The 22,058-nt window shown below is 40.1% G+C and overlaps 1 protein-coding gene and 1 long non-coding RNA gene across 5 annotated transcripts in view; one reads left to right on the plus strand and one right to left on the minus strand.

Moving 5' to 3' along the window:
- Positions 1-667: 667 nt before the first annotated feature.
- The window catches only part of orc3 (origin recognition complex, subunit 3), an 85,695-nt gene continuing 64,304 nt past the window's right edge, over positions 668-22,058 (minus strand). For all 4 annotated transcript variants that reach the window (XM_078542431.1, XM_078542430.1, XM_078542429.1 and 1 more), the window contains 5 exons: positions 20,454-20,551; positions 11,806-11,947; positions 9,081-9,197; positions 3,583-3,662; positions 668-965 (listed from right to left, as the gene is read on the minus strand). In XM_078542431.1, the coding sequence (XP_078398557.1) occupies positions 860-965; positions 3,583-3,662; positions 9,081-9,197; positions 11,806-11,947; positions 20,454-20,551 (543 nt within the window). In that variant the 3' untranslated portion in view covers positions 668-859. The remainder of the gene's footprint in view (positions 966-3,582; positions 3,663-9,080; positions 9,198-11,805; positions 11,948-20,453; positions 20,552-22,058) is intronic.
- Positions 14,122-16,360, plus strand: LOC144680354 (uncharacterized). The gene is made up of 3 exons (XR_013576547.1): positions 14,122-14,222; positions 14,317-14,368; positions 15,649-16,360. It is a non-coding gene; the product is annotated as an uncharacterized LOC144680354 (long non-coding RNA).

Raw genomic sequence — 22,058 nt, forward strand, 5'->3', positions numbered from 1 at the left:
CCAAGATGAATTCCTACAAAGGGACTCGTGCAGATAAACTTCACCTCTTTCAGGTAAATCATTGCATGGTGTTACTGTCTATTGATAATTCTAATTTAGTAATGCATTGTAATCTAGGTTGTGCAGACTAGTATAGATTTCTATGTTTCTAAATTAAGTTTTCAAAATAAAAGCTGTCAAGCAAAACTAAGGTAGTTTTAAGAAAGAGTAAAACTAAGGTTTTGCTTAAGCATCAGATATTCGTTTTACTCTTTGTTACCTTCGAATAGTGGATGAGTTTCAGACAATAACATCCATGAAACAATACTTTTCGTTTTAAAGAGAAATAAATTTCACTTATATAACAATAGTTTAGAACCCATAATTACTGAAAGCTAATAAAATTCATATTTGTTGCTTGAAACAGGTCGATCTTCTTTTTCTGCTCCTGGCATCACAAGCTCCACAGGTGTGCAGGGTTAAGGGCATGTGTCCATGATTCACTGGTTGCTAGTCTCAGTTGGGTGTTTTGGCAGAGGTGGGAAGCAGAGGACTTTCTCAAATAGTAGGAAGAAAATATTATGCAGCAAATCAAACTAGGTTATTGTCACAGATCTTTTGCAACTGACCAAAGAGTATTTTGGTCTGGTAAGAATTTGACTGCATGCCCACTCATTGACTGCTAAGGTAAAGATCAATGTCTTTATAAAGTCCAACAATGCATCTGAAATAGGCATTTTATCAGTCAATGTAAAATGATCACATTGTGCTGTAGCACACATGCTACCAATATGTTTATTCAGGATCACATTCTCCAGTTCTAGCACAAAATATCTAATGAAACAGGGAGGATGATATTTCAAGGCTTTTGAGGTTGTGATCAGAGGCCACCCCACGTTAGCCTTGCTACATGATCAGTCTTCTGTTTGGTTGGTTTAATAAAGCCCAAGAACTCCAGCTCAGAAACAGCTCGAATAAAACGAGCACTGATAAAGTTAGTCAAGGAAAACAGTTCCGACAGTGCCATTTAACACTTTCAGCAAATTATGACATTTCCTATCACAAAATACTTTCCTTCCCATGTCCATTCCTTCATTTTTGTGGCACACTTTATTGAATCACTCAATCCTACAGAAAGAGGCCATTTGGCCCATCATGCCTGTATCGGCTCTTTGAAAGAATTATCCGATTAATCTCATTACCTGCTCTTTCCCCTTAGCCCTGCAAATTTTTCCTCTTCAAGGATACATTCAATTCCCATTTGAAAGTTACCATTGGATTTGCTTCCAACACTTTTTTCAGGTAACGCATTCCAGATCATAACAACTGAAAAAGTTAATCTGTTTTTGGAGGTATTTGTTGAGTGAGTATTAGTGCCTAAACATTGGGACAATTCCATGCTTCATAGGCTTTTTGCAGTATCAGAGATCTAAACTATTCAACTGATCAATGAAACCATACAATTCTGACCCACTCATTAATAAAGTGCTGATGATAGCTACAACTGTTGACAACAGGAAAAGTATTAATTCTTTTTGAATGAGAGCATGGCTGTTTTTGTAATGGGATCTTTCTCATGAATTGAAATTGATCTGCAAATTATTTTCCCCAATCTCCATTAAAAAATATAAGCTCCTTGGGCAGCTCTGAGTAAATGCACCACCACATGGTGTGTACTGAGCTATAGCATCCAAGGGCACTAGTTCAATTCCTGATCAGTGCTTTATAGCCCATTGCACTGCGGCAGTGGTAGGGTGCTATAATTAGCCTCAAGAGTTCCTGGGTAAGAGAGCATGTAAAAGAAAAATCCCACTCAACTCTTCGCATCCCAAAATTATCAGACAGGAAGTGCATGGATGGGCAGGATCAGACTTGGCTGTGAATAGTTCCTGAAATACTGCGAGAATCTGAGGATCGTATGGATAATAGGCACAAAGATGGTGAGCTATACCTGTTATGCAGCAAATTGAGACAAACAAGCAGTGAGGCAATGTGCCAGCAGTTCTGCAATGTCATACAATCACCCTGTGTATCGCAATTCATGGTGCCCTGTCTATATCTGATTCTCTAAGTTTGGCTTGCCTTTTTCCCTCCTCCAATGTCTCAGTCTATGTTCCTGTTCTTGTTAATAGCCTGTCTGACTTAATCAACAGGAGGTTTTACAATGATAAGAAGTGATTCATACTCACATCTAGGCAACTTATTGAAAAGGTGAAAAATAGTCAGTCATTACTTCAAAACAAAAGCTAGTCACAATATTAAATAATAGATAAAATATTATATAAAAAAAAATTGAAGAGAAGTTTTAACATTGGGGGCAATTCATTTGAACTGCATATATGGTTTTAGGGATTCTAGATCACTAGTTAGTTTCAGTGTAAAGATCTGAAGCAAGCAGCATTTTAAAAACAAACTCTAGCACCTCCCCAACAAAATCATGCCTGATGGTCCCTTTTGTAGTGCATTGTTACTAGGTCTTTCAAGCAATCAGCAGACCATCTCAGTCATCATGCGCAGGCATAGGCAGGTGGAAATATTCTTGAATAATTTTCATCAATTCTAAACTGTGGGTGGGGGAAGAAGAGTGGACAGGGGTAACAATGGATTTTTAAAAAATAAAAACAACTTCTAATTCTACTCTCCACTCTGTTATCAAGTAATATAAGGATTGTGTTGGAACTCACTTTTTTATACTCAGGCATTTTTATAAACAAGACTCTTTTGTTGTTTGCGACACCGATACCGAAAGCTGGATCAGGCAAGTGTCAATAAAGAAATGGACATGTTTGGTAATGGGAGTTTTCAGAATGGGAAATGATTTTAGGCTTCAAGCCAAAAGCACCAGCAATGAATGTCGGTGTTCTTTCCCATTTTTAGTGACTCACTGAGTGTCATTATCATTTATGCAGAAAATTTGCAGCTTGGAATATAATAGTTTCAGTCTACAGCACATAGCATTTTAAGATTACTTTGCAACAAAACTTGACTTTTATGTGCAGTGCCAATACAATATATTTGTATAGCATATTATGGAGACGCTCATAAGAAATTGGCTGATATTCACTGTCTGACAAAGACAGGAACATGATACCACGTAATATACAAATATAGTAGTCTTGTATGGAAGGGCTTTGACTCTTTAACTTCATAAATCTAATTGTTATTAAGTAAACATAGGTTCCAATGGCACTGTGTTTACTTGTCTGGTCAAGGGACTGTGGAGATGGAAAGTGTTGAGGGGGATTTTGTGCTCATCTCTTAAGAGAAGCTAATCCTGCCCGACTACTTCATGGTTAGGTAGAAATGAACAGGCACAACAGGCATTGCTTTGTGTGTGTTAGAAAAAATGATGAGTAGGTTGTAACATCTGCATGTATATATAGTACCATTTTCAATCTCCCATTGAGTTGCCTGAGCCAGAGGATGCACTAAAATGTAATTTATTGCACCATCTGAAGAGTGATGGCTAAAGAGCAACAGGAAGTGTTCACAATACACAAGATTTTATTTATACATCTATACGACATATTTAATGTAAAACTGCCTTTGCCACTGCAGGTTACTAATAGAATCGACTGGCATGTATATGTACAGAAAGGATACTGCAGAACTTCATCCACCTGTCCGTTACTCATTTTGTCTGGGTCCTTCTCCTCTGCAGCACTAACCACTGTAACAAATGCCTAGAAATAAAAATAAAATCTGGTTCAAGTAACAGCAAAAGCAGCAGCACAGAATATTCACAAAACTGCAAAGGGATCCACATAGTTATGTCAGCTTTTTGCACAGTCCATCCACATAGCCATTTTCAGTGAAAGCCTCAATATAAGCAACTCCTGCAGAAATAAAAATACAAATTGAAGAATAGGCGTATTTAGCTTGTGGGACATTAAAATGGAACACTTACCATTACAAGTTAAAGCATTACCAATGCAGCATATCAATCATTGCATAATTGTAATGAATTCACCGATAAGGGGTGAAAACTTTTCACTTTTACAATTGTTCTTCAGGTGGACAATTAACATTCGTTACATCTTGATACGCAAAATGCCTTGATGTCAATATGGCAGGATTTTAAAAATGTATACAAGATGCAGCTGTAAATACAAAGAAAATTCTAAACTATATACAATACAAGCAAATTAATACGAATTTAAAATAACAAAAACAAGACAGCTTGGCACCTCAGCACGATGGGAGCGCTACCCATGATGACGTGATAACATGCCTAGGCACATTTTCCCACATGGCGCATATCACATCGTTCGGTCATTAAATATTCCTCTTAGGTCAACAGCCACTCCCCCTAATCCAACATGCACCTTTATTTGCCCGATATCAAGGGATACAATATCACGGCTCATGGGTTGTAACAGAGAACTCTTACTCCTTACACCTGCAAAATGAGACATTTCCAGCAGCTGGTGTGCATTCTTTGTCACAAATCCTGGGTTGCAATATCATTTACCCAGAAATCAGGCAGAATAAAAGTTGCATTCCACAACAATGCTCCCATCTATCTCAATTGTAGACTGCAGAAAGGCTCTGGCTAAATAAATGGTATTATTTATAGAACATAGATCGATGAACAGTAACACAGTGGAACAGTGGTATTTATACTCCTTCATGCATAAAACAAACAAGACTCATTTTCTCTTTCTAATACCACCTTCTGTAAGCTCAAACTCAAGATGACAGAGCTTCCCGAGTAAGATGTCTAGATTTGTATAACACAAGCAGCCCTTTGGCTACTGGCTGCAAATTTTGCACTCACTGCCAATAGAAATGTGCAAGAAAAAGCCTTTGCCTAATAGGTTGTCAAGCATGGAGGATAACAACCAGCTAAATTGTTGGGAATGAGGCAAAGATCTATATTGGCTGGAGTTATACTTTATACAAAGGAAGATGGCTGTGGTTGTTGGAGATCAATCATCTCAACCCAAAGACATCACTGCAGGAGTTCCTCAGGGTAGTGTCCTCGGCCCAGCCACCTTCGGCTGCTTCATCAATGATCTTCCCTTCGTCAGAAATGGGGATGCTCACGGATGATTGCAGTGTTAAATTGCATTCACAACTCCTAGATAATGAAGCAGTCTGTGTGCCCTCATGCAGCAAGTCCTGGACTAGCCTTAAAATGACAAGTAACATTCGCATCACACGAGGGCCAGGTAATGACCATCTCTAACAAGAGTTTAACTACCTCTACTCGATATTCAATGGCATTACCATTGCTGAATCCCCCACTATCAACATCTTGGTGGGGGGGAGGGGGTGGGGGGAGGGTGGGGAGGTTACCATTGACCAGAAACATAACTGGACTAACCATATAAATACTGTGGTCTACAAGGCACAAGTCAGGAGTGTGATGGAATACTCTCCACTTACCTGGATGGGTGCAGCTCCAACAAGAAGCTCGACACCATCCAGGACAAAGCAACCCGCATCCCATCAACCACTTGAAACATTCTCTCCCTCTCCCTCTGCACCATGGCTACAGTATGTACTGCCTACAAGATGCACTCCAGCAACTCACCAAGGCTTCACAAATCCACAACATCTACTGCCTAAAAAGATGAGGGCAGCAGGCACATGGGAACACCACCAGCTGCAAGTTACCATCCAGCTAGATAACATCCTGACTTGGAACTATGTCACCGCTCCTACATTGTCACTGGGTTAAAATCCTGGAACTCCCTTCCTAACAGCACTATGGGTATACCTACACCACATGGACTGCAGCCATTCAAGAAAGTGGCTCAGAACCACAATCTCAAAGGGCAGTTAGGGATTGGACAATAAATGTTGGCCTTGCCAGCAATGCCTACATCCCATGAGTGAATAATAATAAAAAGAATAATAAGAATAAAAAAAAGAGGCCCTGCCCTCTGTTCAAAGGACTGAGACCACTGTCAATTAAAATCACTGCACCAGGCCATGGCATCATCTCTGTAATTTGACCAGGGGGCTTCTTCCCACCTCAGTAACTGCCTATCACACCAGGCAAATGGAATAAAATGACATCTTAAGCAGTAATTCTGATCAACATACTGCTCAAGATTTTTGAGACTATAAATGATTAAATTAACAGGATGATTAATCAATTAGACTTCAGGTGGCTATTGCATGGGATAAAGCAAACTTACACCTTGAGGAAAACCAGCAAACAATCTCAAGAAAATGGCTTTTTGAAAAGAATACATAATGTAGCCCTCAGAGTCAGCCGCTTAAATGTTGATTCTAGCAATTCATAAATATAAATTTTAAAAATTCAACAAATTTAACATAGGCAAAAACTAATTTTGCCACAATGAGTTTGGAGGAACAAACGCCCCAAACATGCTCAGGCTCCTCCTATTGACTGTTGCATCAATGGAAAAGCAGCAGCTTACTTTTATCACCGTCTTCTATTGCACATCTGCTGGTGATACTCATGGAGGAGGGGGAAATTCATCCCCATTCCTCCACTTTTTCTCATCAATGTTCCCCCCTCCACAAGCACTTGGCTCCTTTGAGATTAGGTTCCATGCCATTCCTGACTGCACGGACTAAGTGGCCATTTTTCTGTGTGAATGGTGACTTCAGAGTTGCAATGCTACCGAATACATGCAACTTCTTATCACTCAATGTCCTGATGTGCGCTTCCAGAATGGGCCACCGGATAGTGGAAATCCTCCTCTCCCTAACACAGAAGAAACTACAGCCCCATCATTCTAACCCTAGTTGAAATGACCTAGCTCAGCAAAGAGCAACTACTTTGTCTTAATTCACAATCATCAAGAAGTCATAAAAATATGTTTAATTGAACAGCTCATGACCAAATTCTGGAACTACAGTCACATAACACCCAATGGGCAAAAATAATTGTGATCATACAACTTTAATAAGGTAGGAATTCAAAGGGAATACAATCTAGCTCCTTCTGTGACACAGGGAGTTAGAGCTAAATGGCTACTCTTCACTGGAACAAACATTCCCACCATAAAATGTCAGTGGATTTCATTCAAAAATATTTTGCAATACTTTTTCAGAAAAAAAATGTCTATTTTGATCTGTAATGGTTATACCAATGTCATTAAATTATGATTTGAGCATACATGATACAAATTTAACTGAAGTAAAATCACAGATGTCAGGAATTGTCAGTAGCTTGGCCCACAACCACTACACACCGATGAAGATTTTTTGCTGCCTGTGGGCTACGGTCGATAATCCAACCAATTGTAGAACTCAAGTTTGTACTGTCTTAAAATTTCTGATTTGCTCTTCTAATTCTGGTTGCCAGATGGAATTGAACTTCCTCTCTGAAGAAACTAATTGGATCCACACCTCTGCAGATGTTTTTACTGTTTTCTAGGTTAATAAAGCTCGGAATGTGTACTGTAGCTCCAAACAACTGGACTGCTCTTTAGGTCTAAAGGTCAGTAGAAAGCCGAACAGAAATACGAAAAAAAAAACAAACACTCTTGTTTTCACAGCTGAGATGGACAGCTCTTAAAGAAGAGCGTGACAGCTGGTCAAGTGATCCTAGTTCTCAGGATGGAAACAGCAATTTGTTGCCATGACAATAACAATCATAAAACCTTACATAAAGCCCTCCAGTTTGATGAGCATTAACCATAGGTCAAAAGGGGTCTGGGGCTTTGTTAATGCAGATATAGCTGTACCTGGTTAACCTCTTTTTAGCCAAGGAGAATTCCACTCAACTTGCGTAACTTATGAGAAAGTCTCCTCTGTAAAAATACATCCGATTAAAAGGATGTGTACGCTTTAATTTTTTTTCCCCCTGACTGAAATGGCAACACTAATTGTATAAATAAGTTGTCCAATAATATCTGGTCAGAACCATTATATCGAAATGCGGGCAAGGTGGCAGTCCTGTGTCATGGCCCTATTTCCCTGATAGAATCTGGTTGTGGAATAGACACGAAGGGTTGGTTATAGTGTCTGTATCTGACCTGGAGAGGATGTGGAAGCAAAGCAGAACTGCCTGGGTTCAGGACACGCCAGAGCAATTGCCTTTACCCCTCCCAATCTTTTTGCCTTGGCCTTCCTCTTCAACCATTATTATGTTCTGACTAACCTTCTGAAATTATCCACAGTCCTCAGACGTAGAATTAACAGCGCAGAGGAAAGGGCGGGGTATAACGTTCGCACAAGGCTATATTGATGTGTGATCCAGGATAGGAGATGCTCTCAAACTGCTTCATACTGTGCCCAGCTTCACACTGCTCATACTTCTGGTTGAAATTGCTGGATAGTTATTGGGTGTGTGAACTCTCTGATGGTTCCCAGCGCCACTCCACCACCACCGCTCCATTACCTCTCCACCTCAGAGCACTAAAATCTATTGTAGCTTTCCCAGTAGTTTCAAGCTGAGGTTTCTAACTCATCGCAGCCCAAATATATCCCCGGGAATTTACTGCCCTGCATGGCTCAGTGCCACACATAAGGAACTAATCATCACTTTAAAGGAAATAAAATGATATCCCCTGGAAGAAAGAGGCAACATTAAAATTCAATTAGTGAAATCAATAACAATTAGGAGAAAACAACTGTATAAATGATTCTTTGAACTGGCATGTTGTTACGATAAACATGATTACTAACATAATGCATCAACTCTTAATATCCAAGGCTCATGTAAAGTATGTACAATGTAAATGTGGAAGGGACGACCTGGCAAAGATCCATTGGATACAGTTTATATGCCACAAGTAAGACAGCTCACAAACACCACAGAAGTCAGATAAAAGGCATTTCCTACAAGTCTGTTATTACTGGTTATTTCCTTATACATGGAATAATTCCTGGGTGTCAAAATAACAGCCCAAGAGCCTTTGGCAGCTTGTGCAGCCAGGCACTCCAGGCCATGTATTTCAGGAAACTCTTTTTCTATTTAATCCTACAAATGTGTTAGCAGGCCACATTCGAGTTTTGAGGGCCTGGAAGTTTGGGCTGAACTATTAGTATATATGTTTCACTGGTGAATAGAGCCTAAATCAGAACATCTAGGTCTGTTAGTATCTTGACCTAGCTTGAAAGGTATGCAGTTTAATGGTCTGTACAAATTCTAAACAACATAAAGAAACAAAACTCACCTGCAACCAGTCGTATAGGTTAATCAACCGTCCACACTCCAGGTGAAGTTTATAGACTATACATATATCGGGTGCCGTATTGGTAATGGAACCTCCCTCGCTCCTCAAGACGTCATTCTGCTCCGTTGCAAAAGGGTAAAATTAGGTTCATTTTTTTTTAAAAAAAGGTGGCACTTGCTGTATAATGATGGCATTTGTGGAATTGAGAGAACAGGCTTAGCCATTATAACCAAATGACAGATGCAAGGGTCTCAACTTTCCTCTGTCAACTGGCCCCAAGTGGCGGTTGGGGGGGGAGAGGAGGAAGAGGGGAGAGGACTGTTGCTGTCAACCCGGCCTGACCTGGACTCTTTGACTCCTCCCACGGCCTCATCATGAATGCCGCTGGCTGCCCTTTCCTTCCCGCACACGCTGCACATACATGTTGGCAGAGCCTAGCCTCCTGGCCCATTTCCCACCCATTGCTACTCTCCGGGACAGCTTGGTGACAGTGGTCCAGGAGCAGAGGTGGTAATGGCCCTGGTATATGTAAATGTAGGGAGAAGGTGCCTGGTACAGGCTTCTTTGCCGTGGAATTTGGCTTCCAGTAGTTGGCTTTGCAGGACTTGATCTCCAGCAATTTACCCTAAACTGTAGGCTCACATGAACTAGAAATTGCAAATAGGCCATTCCCTGCCTTTTGTAGGAACCTCGTCTGTGCCCTGAATCAAGCATTTTAACATTTCAAAATGGGGGAAAATGGAGTCCAGTTGGCCAATCCTGTTGTTTTAACCCCCCCACCCGCCAAACCTCGACTCTCGACTGTCTATCTTGGGGACTGGGGGTGAGATGATGGGTTCAAACCAAGGGCCAGAAGTGAGTAAACTGAAAAGGTCATTATTCAGCGTTCAATGAGTTAACCAGGTAGACTCTCATTTTGTAACACTTAATACAACAGAGGTCTTATTAAATGAATTACATCCTTTACTCAGAATCTCGAGTGGAAAAATCTGTACTCATATCACACATTAGCTTTGTTATGGTTATTTATAGCACCTCACTTCACTCACCATTGCGAAAGTTTACTTTATTTTGCTCAGTGTATTTTCATGCTCATTTATGCAAAATAGCTCATATCTAAAGTCACGTTGGCCATGTGGTCAATAAAAGCTAAACGAAGGCCTTTTGTTCTGTTCCCACACTTTTTAAAAGCTGTTCGGGAATGCTCTTGATGCACTGACTCATGCTAAGGAATAGTTCCACTGATGCCAGCTCCCTATGGCACTTCACCCAAATGTCACAGTTTTAAAAGGTGTGCAAAAGATTTGTGTTTGAATCTGAAATTGATACTAAAGTGTGGAAGGATGGTGCCCAATTTGCACTGAATCAACCACTCTTGTTGTAGAAGGGCAGCAACTGCTGGTCTCAGAATCCTCAATCGGTGAGGAAAGGGGGGACAAAAGCACTTCCCTACAGCGACATGGTATTTACAACACAGAGAAAAAAACACTCAGCTCGACAGTTCCATGTTTATACTCCTCCTCCCAACCTTCTTCATCTAACCCCCATCAACACATCGTTCTATTCCTTTCTCCTTCCTGTGTTTATCTAGCTTCCCCTGAAATGCATTTATTCTCACTTCACTGCTCGCTTCCCCAGCCCTCCAAACTTTACCATTTCAAGCACATCATCCTCAGTTTTGAGTCGATTTGCATCTTTAATGGCTCTCACTTTTTCCTCTATTACCCTCTCAGTATTGTAAAAATAGTAATGTTTTGCCTCAATATCTGTGCATTTTTCCATGTGTCTCTTGGCCCTTCCGATTATCCTGTGTCTTTTGGTGTGCTCTGCTATGCATTACAATGAACCTCTTTTATGTAGTTTGTTGATGCTAAAGAATGGCCACTTGGGCAAGGTAGCAGATAGTAACTGACACCAGTGGCATGGTACCCTAGCATGGGTCGACATATTAAAAAGAGAGGGGCTGCTACACCAGCACCTTTAAAAAGGGAAAGGTTGGCAAGCACTGCTGAGATGAGGTTTTCTGAGCCCCTAACAATTATTTATACCAACTTTTTATTCAGCGGGTTACAATGCACTGTAAGCTCTCGTGCATGCACTTTACTGTCCTATAGGGAAATACCTACTTATTAGTAAGCTGATGCAAGTAATTGGCAGAAATGGACTCTCTTTAAATCAACTATAAAACTAACCAATTATAAACTAACTCTTTCCTTAAATGGCGGAAGAAGCAGAGTTTTTGAATACTTTTAAGGCAGAGGTAGATAGATTCTTGATAAGCAAGGGGGTGAAAGGTTATCATGGGTAGGCGGGAATGTGGGGTTGAGGTTACAATCAGATCAGCCATGATCTTATTAAATGGCAGAGCAAGCTCGAGGGGCCGAGTGCCCTACTCCTGCTCCGAATTGTTATGTTTGTAAATATAACTGTAGTTAGCGCCCTTGTCTCGATATGAAAATGAAACAAACTTGTAACACAGTTATTCAGACTTGACTTTATACTTATCTAGATCAGAGGGAATTACTCTGGGGAAGTTATTAAAAGCTTAAATAAATAATAATAATAAATAATTAATTTCTAAAATAAAAAGCAAGGATCAGTAATGGCGACCATGAAACTACTGTACCAAATTGACATTAAAAACCCATCCAGTTCACTAATGTCCTGTAGGAAAGGAAATATATTAAATGCTTAAATAATAAACTGGTTGCTTGCAGTGTTTTACCTGTAGATAGTAGTATGGGTTACTTAAAGCTGTTTGCAAGGCAGTGCGAGGTGCAGCATTTAAGTGTCTACGAATTGTGCTAGCAGCACTGAAATATACAACTTCATGGAGCGGCTGAGTCTCTGGTGGCAAAAGGTATTGTCTGCAAAAAGCACAAGAAACATGGACGCATTATCATCTGATACTTATAACAGAGCAAATTGCCAGTCATATATAACCTTCACAGTTGAGGAAGTGGAGTTGGGGCGGTGGGGGGGGGGGGTCGGGGTTAATAAATCCATTAAAAATACACCCGGCATCCATGTCAGCTGCTCCCATGTTAGATTAATGGTTTGTGTCTATTCTGCTCCAGCAGAGAACCTTGGCCCAAATCTTCCAGTCTCCAGATCGTCAGAGACTAGATGTATGACTGAAGACGGGACCTTGTGTGCAAGTCCTGACATGCGGACCTATGTGGGAATTGCCCAGGAAGTCTGAGCTTCCGATGGGCAATTTCCCTGCACCCTGGGACCCTCCATGAATGTCTCAGAATCTGAGCTAGAGTCGGAGACTTAAGACAGTTCCGTGGTACTTACTTGGATAGTTACCCAGGAAATGTTAAGACAAATTAAAACCTAGTCTAACATCTTGATAACTACACAACTAACCCCCCAATCACCCCCACCGTCTACCCTCGCTGACTCAACCTGACTACCTTCCCCGCCCAACTACCCTCTAAACACCCGACTACCTCCCAGATCTGACCCGACTCTCTCCACCACCCCACTTTGTACTGTACTTTGTACAGTGCATTTGAATAAATTGCATAAGGTGACCATAAATAAGGTAGTCACTAATAAATCCAATAAGGAATTCAGGAGAAACTTCAAAACCCAGAGTGTGGTGAGAACGTGGAATTTGATAGCACATTGAGTAGTTGAGGCAAATAGCATAGATGCATGACAGGGGAAGCTAGATAATTACATGAGAGGAAAAGGAATAGAAGGATATGTTGATAGGATGAGATGAAGCTCACAGGGAGCACAAACACCATTGTTCATAGTTGGGCCGAATGGCCTGTTTCTGTGCTGTAAATTCTATGTCATAAGTCACAAGTTGACAGGATTTTTCTGATTTGTAATATTGGGGAACGCAAGTAATAGCTTGCCTGCCCTTTAGTGAGCCTGTGGAAGAAACACGAACTGTACCATTTTTCCTGTATACACTTGGTAGCGAGTGGGACAGAAAACTCTCTGATCACCTCTGGGTTCATAATTTGAATCCTTTACAAACTGCTGGAGCAAAAGGCTGATGCTGCCTGAGTCTGAGGTAACATAACATTAGGGCAAAGCAAGAAAGAGCTTTATTCTGAAGTTCATCCGAAACAACTGAGTCACAATTGATTCAACAGATGCCCCTGCCACTGATTCAACGTCATCCCCTTCAACACTGATGCATTATGGTTGTAGTAGACATCATTTATATAATGCATTGCAGCAACTCAGGATGTCCCAAAGCCCTTCGCAGCCAGTAAATTATTTTTGAAGCGTAGTCACTTCATTATGTACACATTTGCGACAGCCAATTTGTGCACTGCAAGTTCTCACAAACAGCAACAAGATAAACAAGCAGTCAATTTGATTTTGTTGGTGATTAAGGGGTAAATTTTTGATAAGACATTGGGAGAACTCCCTGGTCTTAATCAAACAGTGCAGTGTGATTTATTTATATTTTTTGCATTCACCCCAATAGGTAGACTCATCCTCGGTTTAAGGTCTCATCTGAAAGAAGTGCTCTTCCGACATTGCAGCACTCCCCGAGCACAGAAGAGTCAACCTAGATCACGTGTACAAGTCCTGGAGCAGGGCTGGCACATCCACGATCTTCTGACTCAGAGATAGCACATAGCTACCATTGTCACCAACATTAACACTTACTTCAATACTAAAATGCAGCTCTTGCTTGGATTGAGCATTTCAGGTAAAAGCCAGCTGAAGAATAAGAATTACATGCTTTGAGGGAGGGGAAATCCAGAAATATGGATCACCACCTTATTTCTTGTTCCTCATTGCCCTGCTTCTCACAAGGGTAAGCAATCCCAATAGCTACAGCAGTAGCCCCTTGTACTAAGGTAGAGCTAAGACAGCTGAAGCTGGAGTCTAGACTGGCAATACTGGTTCACATCTTCTGACATTACAGCAATGGCAGCTGACTAAAGTTTGCACATGTACATCATTAATGTTTCTTCAAACAACAGAGTTTCCAAGTCATTGCCTAGCAACAGAGAAAAGCACTAACAAAACATTCTTAAAAGCAAACATTGATCGAGTCAGGTTTAGTGAAGCAATGAACATTCAGCTCTGGGTGACATGATGAGGGCAAAAAGGTCCACCAGAACCAACAGACAAGCAGAAACAAGAACTGCTTCTCAGCAGATGGTGAGTACAATGCTCAAAACATTTTATGCTAGATTGAATTTCTCTTCTTTCCTGGATATACTTTTCATTTTGTTTCTTCAAAATTATTTTTCAGCTTTGCTTGCAAATTGATTGATCCAATGTATACCCTGATGGTTTTAACGGAGGTAAGAAATTTTAAATGAATTTATTTTAAAATTGGGGTAATTGCTTAAAAATAAAGAGTAAAAACAGGTTCTAAGCTGCATGTTTTGAATTTTTAAGCCAGTGCTTCCACTGCATTTTAAATAACCAAAGTGTAAAACAGAATAAGAAAAGTCCAATTGGATTTATCTAATAAGCAATTGTAAAGATTCATTCTTCAGTTTTCATTTTAAAATAACATGCAATTTTTTTTTGTATACATGGGGGTCAGTTAGCTCAGTTGGGTAGATGGATAGAGTATGATGCAGAATGATGCCAATGGCGTGGGTTCAATCCTTGTACCAGCTTGTAGTAGTTCATGGGGGGTCTGCCTCTTTGCATTGCACCACACTTGTGGGGTGGTGCCCCTCAAGCTATATATAACCAACTGTTTCTCCCTCTATGGAGAGAGATACAAATGGTCCTTTGTGGACTATGGCTAATTACTTACTATTGTATATAATAAAAAACATGATTGAACTATGCTACAAGATTTTCTTTTTCAAATTACATGCATGATACGCATACATATTTCCTAGCAAATTACCAGAATCTCAAAATTGTTATAGTGCAGGAGACAGCCATTCGGCCCATCGACCACAGTGCAGGCAATTTTCTAGGCTTGCTCACATGTCACAGAGCTATAGTACTGGCATCGCCAGAGTTCTTTGACTTGTTTTACTGTGTCAAATCAGGATTATATGTATGAGTTACTCCCATAGCCTTTGTGTAATTAAGGTTAATTTAAACAAATAGCAGAAAGCACATCCCACAAGGGTGAAAAACAGTGGCAATAGTTTTCTACAGGGACAAATAACGTAAAATTTACACTGGAAACGTTAAGAGAAAATTTATTGCAAACTTTGCAACTGTTTTTCACCCTTGTAGGATGTGCTCTCTATTTGTTTAAATTAATCTTAATTACACAAAGGACGAGGGAGTCATTCTGACAGAACTATTTTATCAACAGGAACTAAATCATTCCGAACAACATTCTGTCTACCAACCATACTGACAACAGCTTGGCAGAAGGCAAATTTGGATTTAATCATTTCCTGTTATGTTATATTTTGAAACTGTCTTATTGAACAGGTTTCTTGGAAATGCTACCAAATATACAGTATGATGCACCAGCAGAGTTCTGCCCAGACCAGTCACTCTTTAGTTAAATATAAAGCTTCTATCAACTATTAAGCAGATACATAACTGTAGTTGGAGTTGTTGATGACTACCGGTTTAACTTCCCAAATCTGCTGAATTTCAGTTTCAACAACACCGTGCAGAGAAGCAGCCATACCCTTGCAGAGCATGACTAATTGGAATCTGCACTGACTGCAGCCTGGAGAAAGACCATCTCTCAACTGCAGGAGGGAAGAAACTGTGAGAAAGAGGACAGACAGAAGAAGAAACTGAAGAAAAATCATCTCTAAAAAAAATTAGCAGAACTCAAAGTATGGAAGTCCTAAATGACAAGCCCCCTAGGCTGTTCAAAAATGTTAGAGGGGAGATAGCAGAGCCATTTGCCACCATTTTGCAATCCTTCTCAAATGTGAAAATTACTTTGTGGGATTGGAGAATAGTCAACACATCACTTTTGTTCAAGAAGGGTCAAAAGGATAAACTGCGCCACCAGACCAGTTAGTCTAACATCAGTAAAATCCTAGAATCTATAGTTCAAAATAAGATTATTGAACATTTCGAAATGTATTTAGAAATGAAATTTAGAAATACACCACATGGACTGCAGCAGTTCAAGAAGGCAACTCACCACCACCTTCTCAAGGGCAATTATGGATGGGCAATAAATGCTGGCCACATCCCGTGAATGAATAGAAAAAAAAGTTAATCAAGGACAGATGCATGTATTTGCAACAACAAGCTATGTTTGACAAACTTAAAGTAAGTTTTGAAAATGTGACCAATCGTATAAAGGAAATACAGTCGATGTAATGTAAATAAATTTTCAGAATGTATTCAATGAGGTGTTTCGCAAGAGAAGTGTCAAAAAAATTCAGCACGTAGGATTAAATATAGAAGAATCTAAAGAAAACTTGTTAACGGAGAGAAACAAGAGTTAGGTGAAATGGGTGTTGCTTACTTTGGGGATCGATTGAAAATGGTGTACCCCAGGGGTTTGTGTTCACCACTTTCGTTCTCCACTTGTAGATGATTTAGACTTGATGATTTAGACTTGAGCATCGGGAGCACAATTCAAATAAGATGATGCCAAAAAGCCTAGTGAGTTATACAAGACTTGAAAGAACAACTAAGACGTGTTAGCAGAATAGGGACACAGGTGACTGCTTCAATTTAACTGAATAAGTAAAATATAATTTGAAAGGAGAAACAAGGAATGACAGCATCCACTCAGCAAAAGGGAGCTGATGGCTGTGAATGGATGGAGAGATCCAACAGTTCAAATGGGATCAATGCTCTTGTGAACCACATAACTAGGGAAGTATAGAGGGTTTTAAACTAAATAGTGGGGGCAAGGGATCAAATGTGGGCCAATGTGGTATATCAAGGAGTAGAGGCAAGAGAAGAGAGGAAGGTATTAATGAGAAATGATAAACAGACAATAACAGGAAGGGACAAAAAGTACATGCCTAAGGGTAAATCAACAGATAAGGCTAGAGGTTACAAAAATAATAAAAGGACAAAACGTAAGGCTCTGTATCTGAATGCATGTAACATTCGAAACAAAACAGATGAATTGATAGTGCAATAAAGATTAATAAGTACAATCTAATAGCCATTACAGAGACATGGCTGCAGGACAGCACAGATTGGGACCTGAATATTGAAAGGTATGTGACTTTTGAGGATAGGAGGTTAGGAAAAGGTGGAGGGATGGTTCTGTTAATTAAAGATGTCTTTAGCACAATAGAAAGGGATGACCTAAATTCAGGAAACCAGGATATAGAAGCGGTTTGGGTAGAGATGAGGAATGATAAAGGCAAGAAATCACTTATGGGAGTGGTGTACAGGTCCCCTAACAGTAATCACACGGTGGGATGAGGTACCAAAGAAGAAATAGTAGGAGCTTGTCAGGGGTACAGCGATAATCATGGGGGATTTTGACCTACATATAGATTAGAATAATGAGATGGACTAAGGTAGCGTAGATGACGAATTCATAGAATGTTTTCAGGATAATTTCTTAGATCAGCACGTTCTGGAGTCAACCAGGGAGCAGGCTATATTAGACTTGGTGTTGTGCAATGAGATTGGATTAATAATGACCTCAGAGTGAAGGCGCCCCTAGTTAGCAGTGATCATAATATGACTGAATTTTACATTCAGTTTGAGGGAGAGAAGAGTGGATCTAAGGCTAGTATTTTAAACTTAAATAAGGGCAATTATGAGGGCATGAAAGCAGAGTTAGCGAAAGTGAACTAGCAATTTAGATTAAGGGATGGGTCAATAGAGATGCCGTGGCAGACATTTAAGGGGATATTTCAGAATACACAGAATAGATACATTCCAATGAAAAAGAAAAATTCCAAGGGGAGGATCCACCATCCGTGGTTAACTAAAAAAATTAAAGATAGTATCAAATATTTTTTAAAAAGCACATAATTGTGCAAAGCTGAGTGGTAGGTCAGGAGATTGGAAAGAATATAAAAAACAGCAAAGAATGACTAAAAGATTAATAAGGAGGAAAAAATAGGAGTACAAGAGAAAGACAGATAGTAAGAGCTTCTATAAATATTTAAAAAAGAAAAGAGTTAACAAGAATGTTGGTCTGGGGAGTTAATAATGGAAAATAAGGAGATGGCAGATGAATTGAACAGGTATTTTGCATCGGCCTTCACTATAGAGGATACAAGTAACATCTCTGAAATAACGTACATTAGGAGTTGGAAGGGAGGGAGGGATCTCAAGAAAATTACAATCACCAGGGAAGTGGTGCTTAGCAAATTGTTGGAACTGCGGGTTGATAAGTTCCGGGTCCTGATGGATTTCATCCTAGGGTCTTAAAAGAATTGCCTAGTGAAATAGTTGATGCTTTGGTTTTAATTTTCCAAAATTCACTTGATTCAGGGAAGGTTCCATTAGATCAGAAGATAGCTAATGTAACTCCTGTATTCAAAAAGGGAAGGAGACAGAAACCAGGAAACTATAGGCCAGTTAGCTTAACATCTGTCATAGGGAAAATGTTAGAAGCTATAAAAACAATTTATATGAATGACTTGGATAAAGGGATTGAAGGTATGGTTGCTAAATTTGCTGATGACACAACGATAGGAAGGAAGAGGACTTAAGGAGGTTACAAAAGGATACAGATAGGTTAGGTGAGCGGGCAAATACCTGGCAAATGGAGTATAATGTGAGAAAATGAGAGATTATCCATTTTGGCAGGACGAATAAAAAAGAAGCATATTATCTAAATGGTGAGAGATTGCAGAGCTCTGAGATACAGAGGGTAGTGCATGAATCACAAAAGGCTAGTATGCAAGTGTAGCAAGTAACTAGGAAAGCTATAAGAATGTTATCATTTATTGTAAGGAGAATTAAATATAAAATTAGGGAGGTTATGCTTCAGTCATACAGGGCATAGGTGAGACCACATCTGGAGCACTGTTTACAGTATTGGTCTCCTTATTTAAGGAAAAATGTAAGTGCATTGGAAGAAGTTCAGAGAAGGTTTACTGGACTAATACCTGGAATGGGCGGATTGTCTTATGAGGAAAGGTTGGACAGGTTAGGACTATATCCTCTGGAGTTTAGATGAGTAAGAGGCAACTTGATTGAAACGTACAAGATACCGAGGGGACTTGACAGGGTGGATATGGAAAGGATGTTTCCTCTTGTGGTAGAATCTAGAACTAGGGGCCACTGTATAAAAATAAGGGGTCACCCATTTAGGACAGAGGTGAGGAAATTTTTTTTCTCCCAGAGGGTTGGGAGATTTTGGAATTCTCTTCCTCAAAAGGTGGTTGAGGCAGTCTTTGATTTTTTATGGCAGAGCTAGATGGATTCTTGATAAGCAAGGGGGTGAAAGGTTATCGGGGATAGGCGGGAATGTAAAGCTGAGATTAAATTTAAATCAGTTGTGATTTTATTGAATGGCAGAGCAGGCTCGAGGGGCCTACTTCTGCTCTTAATTCGTATGAGTGCATAATTCCCTGAAAGTGAACATTTATGCAGGTAACACCATTAAAAAGGCCAACAGCATTTTGAGTTTTATAAGGAAGGTCAAAAGGAGGAAGGAGGAGAGTTAAAAAGTAATGGCAAGTCTGTGCAAAATGTTAGGGTAGTGAGCGAGAGGTTTTCATCACCCCTTAAAAAAAGGGACATTAAAGCCAAAGATAGTATACAGCACGGATTCACCAGGATGATTGCATGTTATGAGGAAAGGCTTGCAATAATTGGACTATTCCAATGGAGCAGAGAAAGCTAAGAGAAGCCTTAAACAGGGCCTTTTAAAATTATGAATGGTTTTAATAGAGTGAATAGGGGAAAGCTGTTTTGTCTGGTTCGTAAGTCAGCGATGAGAAGTCATCAAATTTAGAAGTGGTCACTTAAGAGAGCGAGAGGGGTCAGGAGAAAGGACCTGCCTGGGAACCTGTGGGGCAGGCTGGACATTATGCAGACAAGTTTTCAAATGTTTCTTGACATGCCCTGCCCAAGGAAGTTCTAAAGGCCTCAAAGCCTTTTGTTGCTTCCCAGAAAGGAAGGACGAGGGAACCAGAGTGTGCAAAAGCGAGGGAAAAAAAGGAGAGAGGGAGGGAGAAAAATGTGGACAGATGGCTGGTACACAGATCTGCCTCAGGATCCCCATGGAATGGATGCAAGTGTTCAAAACTTTGTCACCTCTCTTCCTTCGAAGAACTAAAGGTTTTAAAAGTCTTTGGGCCTGCAGCTGCATCAAATTTCCTCCACGATTTTTAGGGACACAGATAGGGCATTGGCCTGTGCCTGGCAGGAAAATCACAGACAGCACTTTCCTCACAGGAGATGCACACTTCAGATATTCTAACCCAGTCAGGAACTCCTAGAGGGAAACTTATCCCTAGATCAATCATGCCGCTTTAACTGTTGTCGCCAACTTCCTTTTTGTCTCACCTTACAAGTTTGTCCAGAAATTCAAGAACTTCCATCCTCAGTACTTCAAACCGGCTTAGTTTCTTGGATCTTCTTGATTTCTTCATTTCCATCAAGGTCTATAAAAGTCAGAATAATACAATACTTTTCAACAACTACTCATTGGTATAACTGTTGTTTATCCCTCGGGTGTTGACTGGGCATGATGCCTTGGTTCCATTAGCTAATATCGCTGGGGCCTGTTTTACAAAAATAAACATGCTCTTGCTAGGATTGGCTTGTAAACTTTGTACCGTACCGACTTTTTCCTCAGACAAAGAAACCAATTCACCATGTACAATGACTAGAGCTGAAGCTGGACAATAACTCACAGTGGCTGAGGCGACCCTACAATTATAACTCATTCTGCAGGCCATCGGAACTGCTTTATTTTACTGCTGCCTTGGAACTTCCTGACAGACATTAAATAATATGCCCTCTAAGCAAGGATTTCATTTTTAATACGTTTGCACAGTTCACATCCCGAAAACATATTATGACTGAGCTGATATTATTAAAAAATAGCGTTTTGGGAACCCGAAAGTATATTGCACTAAATGGCTGGCATTTACAGTAGTGTCAGTTCACGTCTCTCATCCGATGTCCACTGGTCGCAGATTATCAGGGTATATAACTTAAGTTACATTTTCTTTAAAAATGCCTGAGGATTCTTTAAATTTTCCAAATTCAGGTTTACAATATTACACATTCACACAAAGGTGTAAATTCCACTGAAATGTCTGCCATTTGGACTTGAAGAGTATTCACCATTATTTTCAGGTGCAAATCAAACACAGGACTACACAATTGCCCGATTACTGAAAACAAAAACGTAGTGCTTTCCGATTTTAACTTGTATTCAACAGGTGCAAATCTTATGACTAGAATTAAAGGAACGAAAAGGAATGCAAAACATTAGCAGAGTATTTACAGTCACGACTCAATAGAAGAATCTATGGATATGTGGATCAGAGAAGCCGGTAAGAAGATAAGCGTGGTAATAATGGTACATCTTAACATACTGAGATTGGGATACATGGCAACACAAGTAGAAAACAAAACTGATACATTCAGGAGATTTTCCTAAAACAACAGACAGAATATAATATGGAAAAATGTGAAGTTATCCACTTTAGTTGGAAAAACAGAAATGCAGGTTATTTCTTAACTGGGGAGAGATTGGGAAATGTTGATGTCCAAAGAGACCTGGGTGTTCTTGTTCATAAGTCACTGAAAGCTAACAGGCAGGTACAACAGGCAATTAGGAAGGCAGATGGCCTTTACTGCAAGGGGATTTGAGTACAGGAATAAGGAAGTCTTCCTGCAGTTGTATAGAGCCTTGGTGAGACCACACTTGGGGTTGTGTGTGCAGTTTAGGTCTCCTTACCCAAGGAAGGGTAGACTAGCCAGACTAATCCCTGGGACGGCGGGTTTGTCCTATGAGGAAAGATTAAGGAGGCTGGGCCTGTATTCCCTAGTTTAGAAGAATGAGAGATGATCTCATGGAAGTGTACAAAATTCTTTACAGGGCTCGACAGGGTGGATGCAGGAAGAATGTTTCCCCTGGTTGGGGTGTCTAGAATCAGG

The sequence above is a fragment of the Cetorhinus maximus genome, chromosome 5 (genome assembly GCF_964194155.1).
Source record: "Cetorhinus maximus chromosome 5, sCetMax3.hap1.1, whole genome shotgun sequence".
Lineage (NCBI taxonomy): Eukaryota > Metazoa > Chordata > Chondrichthyes > Lamniformes > Cetorhinidae > Cetorhinus > Cetorhinus maximus.